The following is an 18,256-nucleotide window of genomic DNA, read 5'->3' as shown; positions in this document are numbered from 1 at the left end:
GTGGCCTCCTCTCTGTGCACAGGTGGAGAGAGAGATCTCTGATATTTCTTCTTAAGGAAACCAGCCTTATTAGGTTAGTTTCCCACCCTTAAGACTTCTTTTAATCTTAATTACCTCCTTAAAGGCCCTGTCTCCAAATACAGTCACACTGGAGGTTAGGGCTTCAATACATGAATTTTGAGAGAAGTAAAGGGAGGGAGAGATTGGGCACAATTAGAGCTTAAAACCAGTAGACCAATAGATTCAAAATTAATTTAGACAAAAATATTGATATATCTTCACAACATAAAAAAAAGAAGCAAAGATAATCCAGGAAGATTATGATCTCAAAAATTTCTGGTTATTAAAATCACAAACAATCCCCAAAAGGAATGAATTGCAGAGAAATCTAAAGAAATTAAGTGGTTGCTCAGTGACTTCAGCCTCATTAAGAATATATCCTCAAAATAGAAAAGATATTTAACCACAGATAAATTATAAATACTACCAATAGAGAGAAAACTCAAGATTGAGTTGAGCACAACAAAATGATCATTGAAACATTTGCACGATAAAGAATAACAGAAAGTTATATCGGGCTGTTGCTTAGGTAAATGGTGGAGTACTTTCCTCTTTTCTAGTTCTTATGCCTATAATTATTTTTCTTGTCTAATTGCATTGGCTGATTTTAGTAACTATAGTGAGAACCCTGTCTTCCATTCCAGTTGTTAGTAGAAAGGCCTCTAAGACTTTCCGCTTGAGTAGGAAGCTTGCTAATTTTATATTTGTGTGTTGTTTGCTTCTGTTTTATATAGTTTTTATTATTTTCTCAATAGATTGTCAACTCTTCAGTTGCAGAGACTGTGCTTCTTATGTATCAACCTACCATTCATTCATTTATTCGAACTGATATGGACAGAGTATCTCCTATTATGTGTTATGTTCTGTACCCGTCACTGGCTTAGAAAACAGAACAAACCCAGCTGTGTCCCATCACCACATCACACTCCCCACCCCCAAGAGTAAGAACTGGTGGGAATATAAACACTACACAGATAACACAAGTATGATAAATTTTCAAAAAGTGACAGTATTGGTATTGTAGAAGACTGTAACAGGGTGACCTAACCTAGTATGGGGGAAGCAGGAGATGCCTCGCCAAAGAAATAATATTAAAAATCCAAAGTCAAGAGAGACAGCTGACACTTCTAAAAGGAATCCGGTGTTTCTGGAGAGAGGAGAGAGAATTGTAAAGCAGAACACAAGAAACGAAGCTTTTTAAGTAGTTAGGAAGAACCAGACTGTGGACAGTTGGTAAACCCTTATTAGGATCTTGGACTTTTTCCTTAAGTATAGTAAAGTAGAAACAATGTTGCTTTTAGGTTATATGTATATGTATGTACATATTTATGTTTGGTTACTGTTCTCACTGCACAGTGGAAATGAGATTGTAGGATGCTGAGCATATAAATTACTTGTAACTGCCACTCATTAACTTTTAAACCCTTGATTTTCCCCCATACAGATTAGAATAGCTGTAGATTTTAATTCTGAAGTCGATTAAGTACTGTAACAAGCAAGAAATTTATTCATGTCTGAATTCTTTTTAAAAAGGTAGGAACATAGACTTCCTAATGCCATGGAAATTGGTATAGAACTTGAATTCTTTTTTAAAAGTTAGGAACAACTTCTTAATGATTATAGATTTGAATTTTCAATTCATTCAGTTATTAGCTCTTTAAAAATATTACTAAATTGCTCAAAGCTTTGGTTTTCTTGTCTGTAAAATGAACTGTTTTAAGGATGAGCTGAGGGAAGGCTTGTAAGGCCCTTAGGACTTGGCCTGCGTGTATCCTTCAAGTCTTAGCTGTATTTATTAGCTGTTAAGAACTTTAGTTCTTAAATAAAAAACAAAGATACAAAGCAGAGATGCAGAGACCATAAATTTAGACATTCTCATAATGATGACATCCTGATTATTCAGTTGAGTAAACCAAATGTTAGGAGTTGTAGTTTAATTAAGGTTCATGACCAAATAAACAGAAAAAGTGGGGTTTCATCCAGGGAGTCTGGTTCCAGAGCTTGAACTCAATGCGCTGTGGCATCTTTTCCTAAAATTCTCTCTTTTGGAAGATTCTTTCTCTTACATTGCAGTCAAAAACTACAAAACCATATTTCACCTTGGCAATAAGAAAAGTAAGTGGGGATGATTGATCACCTTTGGTATTTGCGGGTTAGTGGGACTGAAAAAATTGTCATAAAAAATTATTTCCTGACTTCAGTGATAATGAAACTTTTTCTTTCAGCCTTTTTTTTTTTAAGAGTTCTAGTTTAATTAGCTGGTTCATTAACTAATTAGTCTAATGTATAGTTGTAGAAGTAATGTTTTTATCAGACTATGTATTTTTCCAGTATATGCTACCTCTCAAGGGTGAGTTCTGCAAGAATACCTAACATGTTAGAATACCTACTGTAACTACACTGCGGTGATAGTAAGGAGGTGGTGGTGTGTGTAAATCTTGTATTATAGGGTTTTCTTTTCTGGGGGGTTGAGAGGAGGGCGTTAGAGAGAATGTAATTAGCTTTGTATCAAGGAAGCAAGTTGGAGCACTCTCTGCTTTTAACATGGAAATAATTATGTTATATAACTGGCATCTTTGTAAAAATACTTTCTAGAATGGCAGTATACCTAAAATAAGTAGCCACTTTAAGTGATATTCAGAGTAAGAAATATCTAATGTAACCAAAGGGATGGTTATTTGATGTTAAAAGAAATTATTATAGATTTCTTTAACTTCTAAGTAGTATTGTTTTTAAGTTCGAGTAATGTATGATAAATTAGGTTTTTTTATGTTTTAAGGTATTGTTCATCAGTTTTAAAATTATTAATGTTTTCTGAAATTAAAATATTTTATAATATTTTGCACGATATCAGACTTGTGCTTATTTAGAATGGTGTGAAATGAACCATATTCTCTTGTTCTTTTTCTTTTTTTAGCGATACAAATAAAATTTATAAAGAAATCCACATCTATTGTAACAAATTCGATCGGTGAAGTATACAAAAAGTATACAAAAGTCTTCCTCTCTAATTCCAGTTCCAAAAGTTTTCTTCAACAATTTGTATACACCCTGAAAGTTTTATATATGTAAATGCATATACAAAAATATACTATATGCTTATATAAACATTCGTATATTAACTACACATATATAATTTTAGCATTAAAATTAAATCATATTCTAATGTTATTCTGAAACATTTAACTTAATGTGCATATCTTTCCAAGTTAGTGCGTACAGAATTACTTAATTTAGTTAATTGAATTTTTTATTATAAGGCTATATATTATTCATTTGGATGCTGATTAAGATTTAGATTAAATTGTTTTTTTCTATTATAAAGAATTACACTAAGCCCTGCAAGATGGGTATTATCTTCTTCATTTTAGAAGTGAAATTAAGACACAAGGAGGTTGGGTAACTTGCTCCAAATTGCACATCAAGTAACTGATAGAGCTAGTATTGAAATCCTAGCAATCTAGTCCAGAAGTCACTGTTTTAAATACTACTTAATGCTACTGTTTTCTTTCTGCCTCTGTTCTGCATATTGAATTGGAAAAAATAATGTATAAAATATATTTAATATTAAAATTTTCCTGAGGATAATTTAATATGCTCCCTTAAGGCTATTGGAAACCTTAGGATTGCAAATTACACAGCTGTAATTGTAGCTGTATCTAATACAGAAGTAGAAGAGTTAAGACAGCTCTTCTGAAAGTTAGTGTGGATACAGATCACTGAGGGTGGAGGAAGATCTTGTTAAAATGTAGATTCTGATTTCATAATCTGGGGTGGTGCCTGATAATCTGCAATTCTAATAAGATCATGATGTCACCAGTACTGCTAGTCTACTTTTGAGTAGCAAGGGTTTAGGCAGTTTATATTGACTTTTGAAAAATATTTTTAGTTTTACTAAGTCAGTTTCTTATTTCATTTTGTTTATGCTAACAATTTTTACAAGTTGTGTGCATTAAAGAAACAGGCGGGGGCTTTCTAGTAGTTTCAGTTCTGTCCGTAGCAATTACATTAGCATTGCTGGAAAAGATAAATCATGGCTTATGTGGCATTAATATACAATACTTAAATAACTATTATCAGATTTATTGATATACTAAATATGACTTACACACCTATGTCACCATTTTCACCATTTCTTTATGGCGGGGGGCAAATGTCATTTTGAAGGATATAGCTGTCGAGCTAAAAATGTTTTCTCACTTTTATTCTTTAGTAATAATAATAATAATAATAATATATTTTACACAGTTAAAAAAATGAATACCTATTCAGCACTATGTGCCAGGCACTGTATCAGGTGCTTAATTGGCATGATTTCATTTAATCATCATGACCTCTCTCATTTATTCATTCATCAGATCTTTGAGCACCTGCTCTATTCCAGGAACTACATACAATGTTGAGCCAAATAAACAGATTCAGCTCTCCTAGAGCTTAGTGCAGTGGGGGATGTGTACAGTAATCAGGCAATCATAAAAATGTGATGGTTGTAAAAGAAAAGTTGTTGATTACAATATTTGCTTTCTGCAGAGAAAAAAAAATGTAATGGTTGAGAGACAACCGTCAAAGACAATTCAGCTTTTAGTTCTCTAAGGTTATCCCACCTAGCTTTCTTCCCTACCCCACTCCAAGGAGAATTCTTTCTCTGTCAGCTGGATTCCTGAGCTTTTGTGATGCTAATCGACCTAAAGTATGGAGAGAGTCAAAACTTTAGAAGTAAAGATGAGCAAATTTGTATAAGATAAGAAAGAACTGAGATAGAAATAATTTATAGTAAAATCAAATTTAAAAATTTTTTAAATACCTGAACGACACTGTTTACATTTATTTGGAGAAGTAAATGTCCCCTATACCTTAAGTAGGAGCTTTTTAAAAACACTTATTTTATTAGGTGATGCTCAGTTTGGTAAGTTATTTGAATAGTTCCATGCGCCCAACTTTGTGATAGGAGATGTAGAAAATCAGGGGCCAGCAAAATAATGAATAATTCTGCCCCTACTCTTAAGACTATTAGAGTCAGCGCTAAGAAAAGTTTCAAAAAGATGAGGCAGGACATTATTTATTAATTTTGTAGATATCGACATTTGTGACGCTAACAGTAAGCAAGCACGTTGTAGCTGATTGAGCATGCTTTTGGAGGAATACTGTTTTTGAAAAATACATGATTCTCTCTTTTCTGGTAGTACTACACAGTTCCGTTTTGCATATTAACTTGATCAAAAATTCTTTCTGGTTTTAAATCACATCTATATATTTGACCTTTATATATTACACTGCATCATTGTGATTTCCAAAATATTTTGTTTTCCCTACTACTACTAAAATTTCGATCCTGTCATATTGTTGTGAAGGTTATTATAAGAAACTTTAATTTAGTTTCTGAGTATTACAAGTAGCTCTATGTAGTTTTTCTTTTAAAGGGAGAATCTGAAAAATTTTTATGAATTTTATCTTGGAAATTAGTTTATTCATTATGTTTAATTTTAGGAAATGGTGCTCTTGCAGAACATTCTGAAAATGTGCATATTTCAGGAGTGTCAACTGGTAAGTCATTTTTTGTAATGTTTAAATTTCATGCATGACTTATATGGTAAATATTGAAAGCCACCTGGTATCTTATGAAGTGATATTTGGCAATAAAAATTATTACTGCTTTTTGCAGCATGTAATAAGGAATGAAGTAACTGGAACATAGAGAAATTCTCATAAGATAAAACTGATACTTGCATGCCCATGGATTGATTATACTTTTCCAAATGGACTGCATAATTATTTTTCATACAAACATTGAACCCAGAGAAGTTAGCTCAAGTTGAATTAGTATTTTCTTTACATACAAAGTTATATGAAATGAAATTTATTAAAATGTAATTTTGAATGAAGCATTAGAGCCTTAGAAATTAAGTGTTTTGGTTGATTTTTAGATTAGAGTACTACTATACACTATACATAAAACCGTTGTACTTGAGTGCACAATTTATATGCTATTAAAAAGCAACCCAACAACATATTTGTGTTTATAAAATTCACAAACTCATTGAGGTAAATGCAGTTTTTCCACTCATCTAAGCTTTTATAACTTAATAATTACTTAAAGGCCCATAACTATTACATGTTTCATACTTAGTGACTTCCGCAGCCCTGTTACTGTTTTTTGCTGTATCAGCTACAGTTACTAGAGAGAGCAAAATATTTTATTTTTGCATGTGCTAAAATAGTTTCTTACTTTGTTTTATTATTTCTCTATTTTTTATAAGTTTTGTGTGGTTAAAAAATTGCATTTAGGGTGTTTGTCAATCTACTCATTGATTTCTTTGTGTCATCTTGTAATGTGTCTGGTTATTTTTTTTCTCATGAAGCAAAACTAAAAGCTTCCTCTTTTGTTTATGTCTGATTTTATATTCAGGAAGTTAATAGACTTAACAAATACTCTAAGAGTTAGTATGTAGTAACCAAACACATCGACAAGCCTGGTTTTCTGATAATGAAAAGCAAGTGCCTTAGTATCCTGAGTTAATTCTTTCATAATTTGTTTTGCCATTTTCATATGCTTTCAAATGGTATATACATCTTCTATACATCAAGTAAAAAATAAGGCTATTTTAAAGATGCCTTTAATTTTCTCCTGTTTTGAATAGCTAATGAGAATTATGATTACTTTTCCAAATTGTATTTGATTCACACAAACCAAATAGTTATTGTCTAATTTAGTGATTTTCAAATTTTTTGGTCTCAGGACCCCTTTTAAGCTTTAAAATTGTTGAGAACTGTATGTATTAGTCTGCTCAGGCTGCCATAACAAAATACCATCGGTTGAGTGACTTATTTTTCATAGTTCTGGAGGATAGAAGTCCAGCATCAAGGTGCTGGCAGGGTTGGTTTCAAGTGAGACCTCTCTTCCTGACTTGTGGCCAGTCATCTTTTTGGTGTCCTCACATGAGCTTTCCTCTGTGTGCACTTAGAAAGAGATCTATGATGTCTTTCCTCTTCTTGTCAGGACTCCCATCCTGTAGGATTAGGGCCCCACCCTTAGGCTCTCCTTTAACCTGAGTTACCTCCTGAAGGGCTGGCTCTTTCAGATACAGTCACATTGCAGATTAGGACTTTAACAAATGAGCTTTGAGGAGGACACAGTTCAGTTCATAAAAATGACTTCGAAGAGTTTTTGTTTATGAAGTTAGAGCTACTGATATTTACTGTATTAGAAATTAAAATTGAAGAAACATGGTAGAGTGAGAGATGTCCCTAGATCTCTCCCCTTAAACAATAATAAGCTGAACATCTAAAACTCAACAAAAAACACCCAAAAACTGCACACCAGCACGTCTGAGCATGGGATCTGCCCATATGAGCTACCACAGAGATGGAAAAAAAAAAAATTAGATTTGAGAAATTGCTTAAAAACTTAATTCATTTGCAAATAACGACTATTGTATTTTTACATCAATAACAATTTTATGAAAAATATATTTTTCAAAACATCATAAAAAGAATGGCATTGTTTTATAATTTTGCAGTGTTCTTAAAGATCGACTTCAAAGAAAACAGCTGAATTTTCACATCTGTTTCTGCATTCAGTCTTGTGCTTTGTTTGACATACATAAAGACAGTCCAGCTTCACAATGTGTAATTGGAAAAGAGAGTAGTATTTTAATAGCCTTTTCAGATAATTGCAAATATTCTTCTTTAATACTATACCAAAACTCAAGTGATAGTTTCTTAAAGGTTAATCGCATGTGAAGCTGAAACCATATCAGTGAACTTTTTGCTCTCTGTTATGTAAAAATCCAGTGGCCTTTCTTGCCCTTTGAATAGATGTTTGGTTTTTGTTTTTGTTTTTGTTTTTACCATGCATCATTTTGTAATATGCATTAGTTATTTGCAAAATATTGGTTTCCTGAATTATGCAGATTTATATGGAGTATGAGAAATTATACAAATTATACAAGTGTTTACTTGTAATCTGAATTTTGCTTCAACTCATCAAAATTAGATTCTACTTATTTTATCTATTTGCTTGAAATTTGATTCCTAGGCTCTTGTTGAACATTGAAATTACCCTTAAATTCCTATTTGAAAAAAATTTTTAGTTTAAAAACTTTTAAACTATGTAAAACCTGTCTTGCAGATTTTAACCTTGTCTTTTTTTAATGCTGTTTATTTCTGTTTCTGTGTTTTAGACATGTATCTAAAAGCATGTATTAGTTTGCCAGGGCTGCCATAACAAAGCACCGTAGACCACATGATTTAACACAGTTTTATTTTCTCAAAATTTTGGAAGCTAGGAGTCCGAGATCAAGGTTTTGGCAGAGTTGGTTTCTTCTGAGGGCCTCCTTGGCTTGCAGATGGCCGTCCTCCCTTTATCTCCACATGGTCTCCTCTCGGTGTGTATTGGTGTCATAATCTCTTCACCAGTCATATCAGATTAAGGCCCACTCTTAGGACCTCATTTTAACTTTAAGTACCTCTTTAAAGACCCCGTCTCCAAATGTCATATTCTGAGGTTCTGGGGGTTAGGACTTTAACATAGGCGCTTTGAGGCAAAATAATTCAGCCTGTAACAAAATATATATTTTAATTAAATGTATTTATGTGCCAATAAAAATATTTCAGAGATCAGTGAAACCTTATTAATGGTTTATTGTTTTTCTTGAAGATTAGTCTTTTAAAATCTTTCTTCTATGGAAAGAAAAATAACAACGAAAGCTATTCTAATTATACCACTAAAAAAATCAAAGAATGCTGTTTTAAAAGGTGGTTTTGAATACACAGATTCGTGGCAGTTTTTCTGTGGCTAATGTGGAGCTATAAAAGGTTTAACGCTTGATATAGTGTAAGCCTTCTGAATTCCTTGTATCCCCACTTGAAATGAGAGCTCCTTCTGTGCTTTTCTAAGTGGAGAACCAGCCTTTGGAAGAATCTCTAAATGTAGGACTTGCTTTCTCTTGAGACCAAGCAACAGAAGTGGCAAGAGAGCTCGCTGGTCTGTGGTTCTACCGGTTTCTGCTCCTCTCCTGCTCTTTTCACCTCAGCTACTCTGTCATTCTTTGTGTTTTGGAAATTATACTGACAGAAAGAATTTTAACTCGTCTATGATTAGTGTTTCCAGGTAATTTATTGTCCAAATCAGGACACTTTGAAAGTGAAAGGATACACTATTTTTAATTATGCTGGCACCGCAGACAAAACCAAGACTATCTCAGACAGTTCAGGGTGTATAGTTACCCTGTCTGTAATGAGTCAGATTCATTTAGCATGTATTAAGCAGCTGATATGGACCATGTGTCAAGAAGGGTAGAAGTAAGCAATGAGTAAAACATTCTTTTCTCAGAGAACTTATTATAACTGGAGGAAATAGACATTTACAAAATGCACCCATAATGTCTTAATGTTATAAATCAAATGGTGAGTAATGAGCATATTTAGTTAGATAATGAATTTATCTAGTTACAGTATTTGGTGAGTAGTAAATGACAATATTAATTTTCTTATTTATTATGAATAGTACTGTTTTAGTTTTGTTTATTCATAGGAATTTTGGGGGAAATTATTAATTTCTGTTTGATAATATATTTTTGGTTCTTATGCTTGCGATAATTTGTTTCTATTTTTCATCTTCCTCAAATCTTTGCCAAGAGAAGTCTTTGTTCTTTAGCTTGTTCTTATGCTACAAGTACAGGCATAAGAAAATGTAGATTGTCAAAAAGTATACATCTAGTAATAATATAATGAAAGAATTATTGGATAAAATCTTATTTTTGATACTTTTTTTTTTTAGTTGAGAATTTTTCATTGTCTGGAGCTTTAAATCTGCTTTCATAGCGAAAGGAGAAAAAACAAATGGTATTGTTATAGATCTAATAATATGTGAAAATCATGAAGTTATATCATAGAAACAGCCAAGTAAATTAATTATATGTATGAGAGAGTAGGAAGGCTATATTAATGTGCTTTTTTAAAAAAAAAGTCTGAATTAAATGTCTCATGTTCTTTTTTAAATGTCTAAATTTTTAAAATAGCTAAATTACTACTCATCTGAGACATTTTTAGGTCAAATCAGTTTATAGCAAGACCTTTGTACACATTAAACAAATATATTTTATTTTTAAAATGTATTTGCACTGAATTTTACTCCAATCCGTGATATATATTCAAGTCAGAATAATTATAGAAATAATTTAATTATGCTTTCCCTACTCTTGATTACTTTCAAGTCAAGTTTTTACTTGTTTTCATACATTCTGTATATTCTTATACAAGTTTCAGCAAACATTTAAGAAAACTGGAAAAAGAGCAAAAAAGATTATGACAGTCACACATTAACCTGCATTCTTAGTACAGTTAATAAGAGTATTTAAATTTAATTCCTTTCTCTTTTTTCTTTGCATACCTTAAAAGTGATTATATATGCATTTGAATTTTAACTTTATCTCCTGCACTTTCTATTTAACATATTCCAAAATCCTTTTTTTCATAACCATTATTTTAATACCTTATAAAGGTTCCATCCAGTGTCTGTTTTGTAATGTTCTTAAACATATCGATGACTTGTTCCCAGTGGGTTCTCTGTAGTCTGGATCATGTTGCAGGAGACATATTAATGTATATCTAGCCCTTTTTATTTTTAAGCCTATTTTTTTAGCATAGATTTCTAGAAGTGGAATTGCTGTATCAAAGGTCATAAATAATTTAATGACTCTAGAAATCTTTTGACAGATTGCTTTCAAAAAGGATTGTACCAATTTACATGGCTATCTGCAGTGTATGAAAGCATATACGTTGGATATGATCATGTTTTCTTATTAACTTTTCCTTATTATGTTTCTGTTACATCCCAAATTTTTATTTTCCCCAGACTGTTCAAAAATATAACTCTTTTCGATTCATAGCCTGGAGCTGTGCTATTGCAAAGAATCAGAGAATGAGGTTGTCTTTCCCTTATAATTAGACAAAAATACCCTGAAATTTTAAAAAAAAGATTTTCTGGTTGCTAATAGGAACAGATGTTGGGGCTTGCTGCTTTCTCAAGTATAAAGTTTTTACATGTGAAGATTAACACGTTATTTCCAGTTTGACAATGATAGAGCTTCTTAATGTTTGTACTTTATAATACCTACATAACTGAAAGCTCTTTTGGAGGTCAGCTTGATCTTGAGTCTACTTTACATTTGACTTAGAATCTTTTGCAAGGCAAAGCTGACATTTCTGAGAGCTGAGGAAGAGACTATCTACTTAGGAAGTTTCTTTCTTAAACCAGTTTCATATTAACTGAAATAGCAGCGTATATAAAATAGACTTCAAGTAGTTTTTAAGCATTATTCTTCTTTTATTCCATAAAAATTTTTATTCCATAAGAATCATCCCCCTTTCTTGCTGATGTGTACTTACATTTTATGGTTTCTGTTCTAATACTAAAGGGAGGACACTGCTGACCTTATAACCCTTTAAAACTAATAATTTAAGTTGTAGCCTTTTTAATTAGGCTATATTATTTTCTAATTTGCAATCACTTTGCTTACAAATTAGCAACATTTTGCAGTAGTGTAGAGTAAGCACTATAGTAGAATGGCTTTTGTTTTTAACCAGTTTTAGGAGTAGTTACTATCACATGGTATTTCAGTTTCCCTGGAAGAACATCTAGTCTGATAACACTTTCGTTATCCTAGAATTTTCACATCTTCCAAATAAAGAATCTGAAAGGAAATAGTTATTTGATAGCAGTTTGTAATTATTTTTTAAATATAGAAAAGTTACATGAATAAAGCAGCAGATACAAGAGGTCCTTCATACCTTTTATATGTGATTTTAAAGTTATTTTCAGTTATTCAATCAAATACCTGTACCTCTTGTTAAACTTACTAAAAAAGAATTTCGCCAGTTCTTTTGACTAGTATTACAAAAGTGTGTCTTATCCATGTTTCAAATGAAGAAGGGAAAGAAAGCTTATTATATTTTGGGTGAAAATGAATCCATTAGAGTTTTTAGGATTTCAAAATATAAAAGTATAACATAGTATGAACCCAAGAAATTATCCTTCAGATGAAGAAAGGGAGTAGATAATATAAGACAGAGCATATATTTTTTTAAAAGATCATACCCATTAGTTTAGTATATTATTAATTTTTAAAGGCATTGCCTGCCTTTATAGAGTTTATTTATGAGACATTTAAGTCTTTGGAGTAGAGTACTCCCTGTAAGTTTTAGAAAGAAAAGTAATGGTCATATTATAACTTTAACATATTTTTATATGTAGTATTATCTGCTGTATAATTAAATCTTATTTATAATGTTTTATTATACAATAATATATTTTATGTGAAACATTTTTATATTATATAATCATGACATTTCACGTATTAAATGTTTATTGAATAATTATAGAATTATAGCAAGATTCCTATGCATTGTAATTTTATATTACATTATTATAATAAACAGTAAATAAACTCAGCATTAGAACAGTACATGTGAGTACCGGGGCCGTGGAGCAGGTCGTAATGTGGCAATAGCATATGATGCTTGGATGTTGGAAGTGGAATTCATCCACTGGAGTGAAGATATAAAAACAAATTTTATTCAAACATTTAATATTTTCTTTTCTACTCTACAACTTTAAGAATCATCCTTTTCTACTTTGACAATAATTCTTCATGTGATAGCGTGTTAATTATTTGTAATTTTGCTAAGGCATGAATTTGAATGGGATGGACTGTGCAACTGCTGTGCAAAAGGCAGTCACTTAGCAGGTAAGCAGCCTGGACTTTGGGTTTCAGTTGACTTACAGCTCAGTGGAAGTTAGGGGTGATTTGATCTTAACTTCAGTAATAGAAATACAATATCCAGAACAAAATAGATAATAGTTCTTCTTTACTCCCTACTTAAACACATTCTGACAGGTATTATGTTTATTTCTGAGTATCAACATTCACAGAGACAGTAAGTCAGGAATACTCTGAGAAGATGCGAATATCCTAAAATTTTATCAAAGCTGATACAAATGGCTTAGAAAATCGTGAGCCCCAACGCCAATTTATCTTTGCTCAGGTGCTGATTTCTGCCTTACCTCTTCCATTTTTCCAACAAGAATCACAGTAAACTTTAAACATTAATAATTTTTCCCATTCAAGACATAGAAATAGTAGCTTGCTTAGCATTTTAGTCTTTTGTAGTGCTTAGCAAATTGGAAAGTGTAGGTACTATATTAATAGTTTCTATGTATGCCCTTTCAGGAAAAAAAAATTGTCCTTTTATACCCTTAAAAAGGGTCGAATCTTCCTTATTCATCTTATCTTATGCTTCGCTAGCAAAATTCAAAGTTATTCTTACTCCTTAGAAACTAGGGTAAAGCTGGTTAGATAGTTCCATTAGGAATACTCTTCTGTCTTATTCATATTATGCCGTGACCATATTGGAACTAGAAAATCTATGGAGTTTTTTTTTCTTCTATATTTTTCCATTTTGTGTGTCTTTTGACTTTAAAAAAATATATTTTACTGCCTTGTAGCCCATAATTATTTCTCGTTCTGGATTTTAGTGACCTTCAAGGAACTAAGGAATGACCTGCCTTAATTAGAGCTAATGATCAAGTGAAATATTTTGGTCCTTAAAAAACATTACTTAGAATAATAGAAATAAGTGATAGGAATAAATATTGCTGCATTTATTCCTAAGTATTGCAGAGGAATATTCATTTAACTGTAAGTAGTGGGGTGTAGGATTTCCTGCTTGCAGTAGAAATGTGTGATTTCTAGTAATAGGTCTGAGAATAATGAGAGAGTCCTCAGTATGAGTGGTAGATTAATATGTTTTTCTCCTTGCACTGATTCTTACCTTTTAAATGATAATTTAAAACATTACCATCTTAGACTGATAAATATTGCTATTAGAGTGCTAGTAATTGTTTCCATAAAAGAAGTTCAGTTTTCTGACTGCTTGAAAAGATCAGCATGAAATTTGAAGTAATTCTTAGGGAATACTACTCATGTTCAGTCTCTGCCTCTCTCCAGCTCTGTCCATCTTCAGTGGGTTCTTATTCTGACATTTCTGTTATGACAGAGCTCAGCTCAGGTACCAGGTGGTCAGAAAACCTATTCAAGGAGTCTGGACAACAGAGGGTCAAAGAAATCAAGACACTAGGTATGGACAAGAAGAGGCTTTCAAACTGAAGTAGTTTCTTCCTAGCGTGGGCTTCTTGTGCTTCCTGTTGAGGTTGCAGGGCCAAGCTGTGTCATATGTGACAGTCTGACAAAGAGCCACTCTTGTACTTGAACCTTATTCATTTTGCAGATTCTGACACTCACTTGATCACTTGCCCAGTGTTCTCTGTGGCCCAGAGATTTCACACTCATCGTGTTTGCTTTCTAAACTCTGCCTGTCTGTCCAATATTAACCCTCTTTGAGAACACTACCACTTTTCATTAGTCACTTAGTCTTCTCTACTTTCCTCTTCTTTCTTCCTTTCCTTTGAAATATCTCCCTCAGCCTTCACTGTATCCCCTTATTGCTACTATTTTACCCTATACCCTGATCATCTTACCTATAATTAATGTGTATGTGTACATTTTCATTAAAGATTCTAGAATGCTGTTTATAAAGGTTTTTATTTTAATTCCAAAGAGACTAAAAAGCAGTCCACTCCTGCCTGCAATCCCTACATACATTTGTAGCAAAAAGGAATCAGTTTTAGAAGCTTTAAATCTAAATACACCCTCTTTCTCTGTGTTATCATAGATTCTGTATCTTTCCTCTCCATGTTAATACGAGACCAAGAGATCTTTTTTCCAAAATAGACCACTTTTATCTTTATTGAAATTCTATTGAGGCACTGCCTTTCACCCCCCATAGTCATTCCAGGTGTCTTAGGGAGCTTCCTAGTGGGTGGTGGTGTGACTTAGTGGGTGGTAGGATGCCATAGTGGGTGGTAGGGTGCTTTAGTGGGTGGCGGTGTGCCTTAGTGGGTGGCGGTGTGCCTTAGCGGGTGGTCTGCCTTAGTGGGTGGTGTGCCTTAGTGGTTAAGAGTGCAGCTTCTGAAGCCTGTTTCCTGGGTTCCAATCCCACTTGTGACACTTAATAGCTTTTTTGTGACCTTAGGAAAATTACTTAATTTCTCTATGCTTCCATTTTTTTCCTCATCTCTTAAATAAGGCTGATACTAAGAATAAAATGAGAAAAGGAAGTACCTAACACATAGCAACATCAGCAGCAGCTGTGGGATCAGCAGACCTGACCATGCACTCCTCACTTTGATTAAGTCGCAGGTTTGAACCTCTGAACCATAAACTTCTGACTTGTAACGGAAATCTCATCTTCAGCACTGTGTACCATTCTTACTTAGTCTTTAAGTTTTCAAACTGCTACCCTTCTCCTAAGTTAACAGTGAGACAGTAGGTATCTGGTTTTTATACTAATCATCTAACTACATGTTCTGATTTTTCTGAGCCAAAGTGCCTTTCGTTGCTTGCACAGGCACAGTATTTTCCATGTTTTACATGATTCACTTGTTAACCTTCAGGATCATTCTTATTCTCATCCCATGTGGCCATTCACACCATTGCCATTTGCTTACTGATGTTTTATTTTGGAGATTTCTTTTTTAAGTACCTTTATTTCCATTAGAATCAAACCCTTCTTACTAGTATTTTCAACATTTGGAATTGCCGTTGTATTTATCAGCCGTAATGGGGTTAGCATTTATAAAACACTCTGTACTCTGAAAAAGAAGATGGCCAAATGATAATGATGACCACCATTGACTAGAAAGGATTTTGCTTACAAACAGGGTGAGTTTTGTTCTATACCGAAACTAATAAAATTTTACAAATAGTAAAATTTTCTATTTTACTTCTTCTTCTGTATTTGCTTTTTCAGCTTATCTTACTGCATCAGTTTCTCTTCCCACAGGTTGTAGCACTGCAAAGTAATCTTTTCCAAAATATTTTGGATCATATCACTTCCTTTTGTAGCAGCCTACCTTGACTAGTGTCTGTGGAATTTAGTCATTACATTTTTTTGATTTGGAATGTGCTTTTTGCTCTGGCTTTACTCTATTGTATGAAAGAAATCCTGTGTTAATAGTTAAGTAAACCCTCCCTGGTCTGTACTTACATAATGCAGCGTGTTTTTTGTTGTTGTGGGCTTTTGATTCTGTTTAACATTACCACATGCCTGTATGGTACGTTGCTTAAAATTACTTTATGCCCTATATCATTTAGGACTACATTGTCTTCTATGCTCTCGTAACTGTTTACATATTTCTTGGATTCACTTCATAAGCATATCTCATTCTTATAAAACTACAGTTTTCATATCTTCTGTACTTAGGTGGTCAGTAAGCAAAGCTGATTTTCACTTACATTTCAGTTTTGTGATTTATTAAAGCTTAAAGGCACAAAGATTTCATGTCACTTTCAGTCTCAACTACTTTTAGTCATAAAGTGTCAACTCTTGTCAGTTTTGAAAATAACTCATTTGTGGATGACTTCTTCATCTGTGGAACAGGAAATTGTGCTTTTTCTTTTACAGGTAGTTCAGCTCTAATAAATTTTCTTGCGTGCCTCAGTGGTTAGGCTTTAAAAACATGAAATCTCTAATTTAAGGGAAGTTGATTTGACATTATTTTGAAGTCATCTTCTCCTTTTCCATGTGTCCTTTAAAACAGAGGTTGTTTGAATACTTCCCATTTTTTAAAAGATTGCCTTAAAGATAACAGGCATGGTTTATTAATCTAGTTTTAAAATCATAGTTTTTTGCTTTTCTGTGTCAGATAGATATGGGAGATGTCTTGAATATTTCTCAGTGTTGCCCTGTTTCCTAAACTATGCAGTGAGATCTTGTATTTTAAACCTGGAAACTGATACCAAAATCTTATTAAGAACTCCATCAATGATTGAAAAGATCAGAATGAAATTCATTTTTCAGTTAATTCACTGTTTTTTAATTGTCAACCTAATGATAAATTTAAAACCGTATGTATTTAGCTTAGCCTTTCAGTCCAACTTAACCACTAGTATTGTAATAATCCCATTTTCTTTTATTTTTCATTTCAGACGTTCTATATACTAGATTCACTAAGAATTAAATAGGCTTTGGGGAGCTAATCAGATAACCTAATCACCACATACACCTATGAAGAAGAAAATTGAAATTGCTGTCTTTTGAATAAACATTGAGAACCCCTTTAATTTGGGAGTTCCTGTTTCTAGAAGGGAAATTTATGAAAAGTAGAGAGATGTATCATCATCCAAAATACTTGAATGTTTGTTTATATTTAAAGATACTGACCAAAGTAAAAATAGATAGGTTTTTGTAGATGCTTATGTTCCAAGAACAAAAAGTTAATACTGGTTATTAAGAGATGTATTACAAAAGCTGAATTAATAAAACCTAAAATACAGTCATTTCTGTCATAATGCCATGTATGTTTTCCTGAAAGTCTCACATTCTGCAAAATCAGACATTAAGCAAACATGGCTGATGGGTAAAGTAGTATTGGTACAGATCACTTACAAATTAACTTAGTAAGTGCAGCCCTAACAATTATCAATCAAAATTCTAGCACAACCCCTGACTTACACCTAGAATCAGACCATACTTTGCAGCTGTAAACTCAGGGGTTCATACTTCCTTCTCGAAGACATTTGCTTCTAATGGAGGTCAGTTCCATCAAAACAAAGTATATTTCATCAATTAAGGTATTTCATTTTATTTTTATAGGGAGGAGATGTCTTACTTGCAGCCTGTCAAGACAGGTTAACATGGAGGAAAGTCAAGCAGTTCTTCAAGCCAGTAAAGTAACCACTACTTGCAATAAAGGAAAACCTTTCTGTAGGGTTTTTGTATTTTTTCTTAAACTGCGAAAACTCTTGCCTCTGGTTACTTCAAATCATTAACATGCTGGGAATAAAATCTTTCACAGCTTTTCGTTATATGGCAAGATTCCTCTATTTGTCAATTACATGGAAACTAATTCTCAGCGAAAAACTAGTCGGCATGTAGCTAAAATAATTACGTACAAGCCGTAGAGAAGGTATCGGTAATAAATGTAGGTAAAAGAAGGTCAGGTTTGTTATATTCCAAATTGGGAGTATAGTCAAAATCTCAAAAGATGAGGTTCAAGCTAGCAGAACAATATAAACATGTTGGTTTAGAACTAAAAGAGATTCATTTTCTAAAGCAAGGTTTTGTATATATCTCAACC

The 18,256-nt window shown here is 32.8% G+C and overlaps 1 protein-coding gene across 2 annotated transcripts in view; it reads left to right on the top strand.

Annotated features, from left to right (window-relative positions):
• Positions 1 to 18,256, top strand: part of LRP12 (LDL receptor related protein 12) — a 70,493-nt gene that overhangs the window by 26,124 nt on the left and 26,113 nt on the right. The window contains exon 2 of one of the 2 annotated variants that reach the window (XM_011373279.2): positions 5,548 to 5,604. The exons of the other annotated variant lie outside the window; for it this stretch is intronic. Within the exon in view, the coding sequence (XP_011371581.1) occupies positions 5,548 to 5,604 (57 nt within the window). The remainder of the gene's footprint in view (positions 1 to 5,547; positions 5,605 to 18,256) is intronic. 2 annotated transcript variants of the gene reach the window in all.

The sequence above is a fragment of the Pteropus vampyrus genome, unplaced genomic scaffold (assembly GCF_000151845.1).
Source record: "Pteropus vampyrus isolate Shadow unplaced genomic scaffold, Pvam_2.0 Scaffold222, whole genome shotgun sequence".
Classification (NCBI taxonomy): Eukaryota; Metazoa; Chordata; class Mammalia; order Chiroptera; family Pteropodidae; genus Pteropus; species Pteropus vampyrus.
This window is presented reverse-complemented; position numbering and strand designations above follow the sequence as displayed.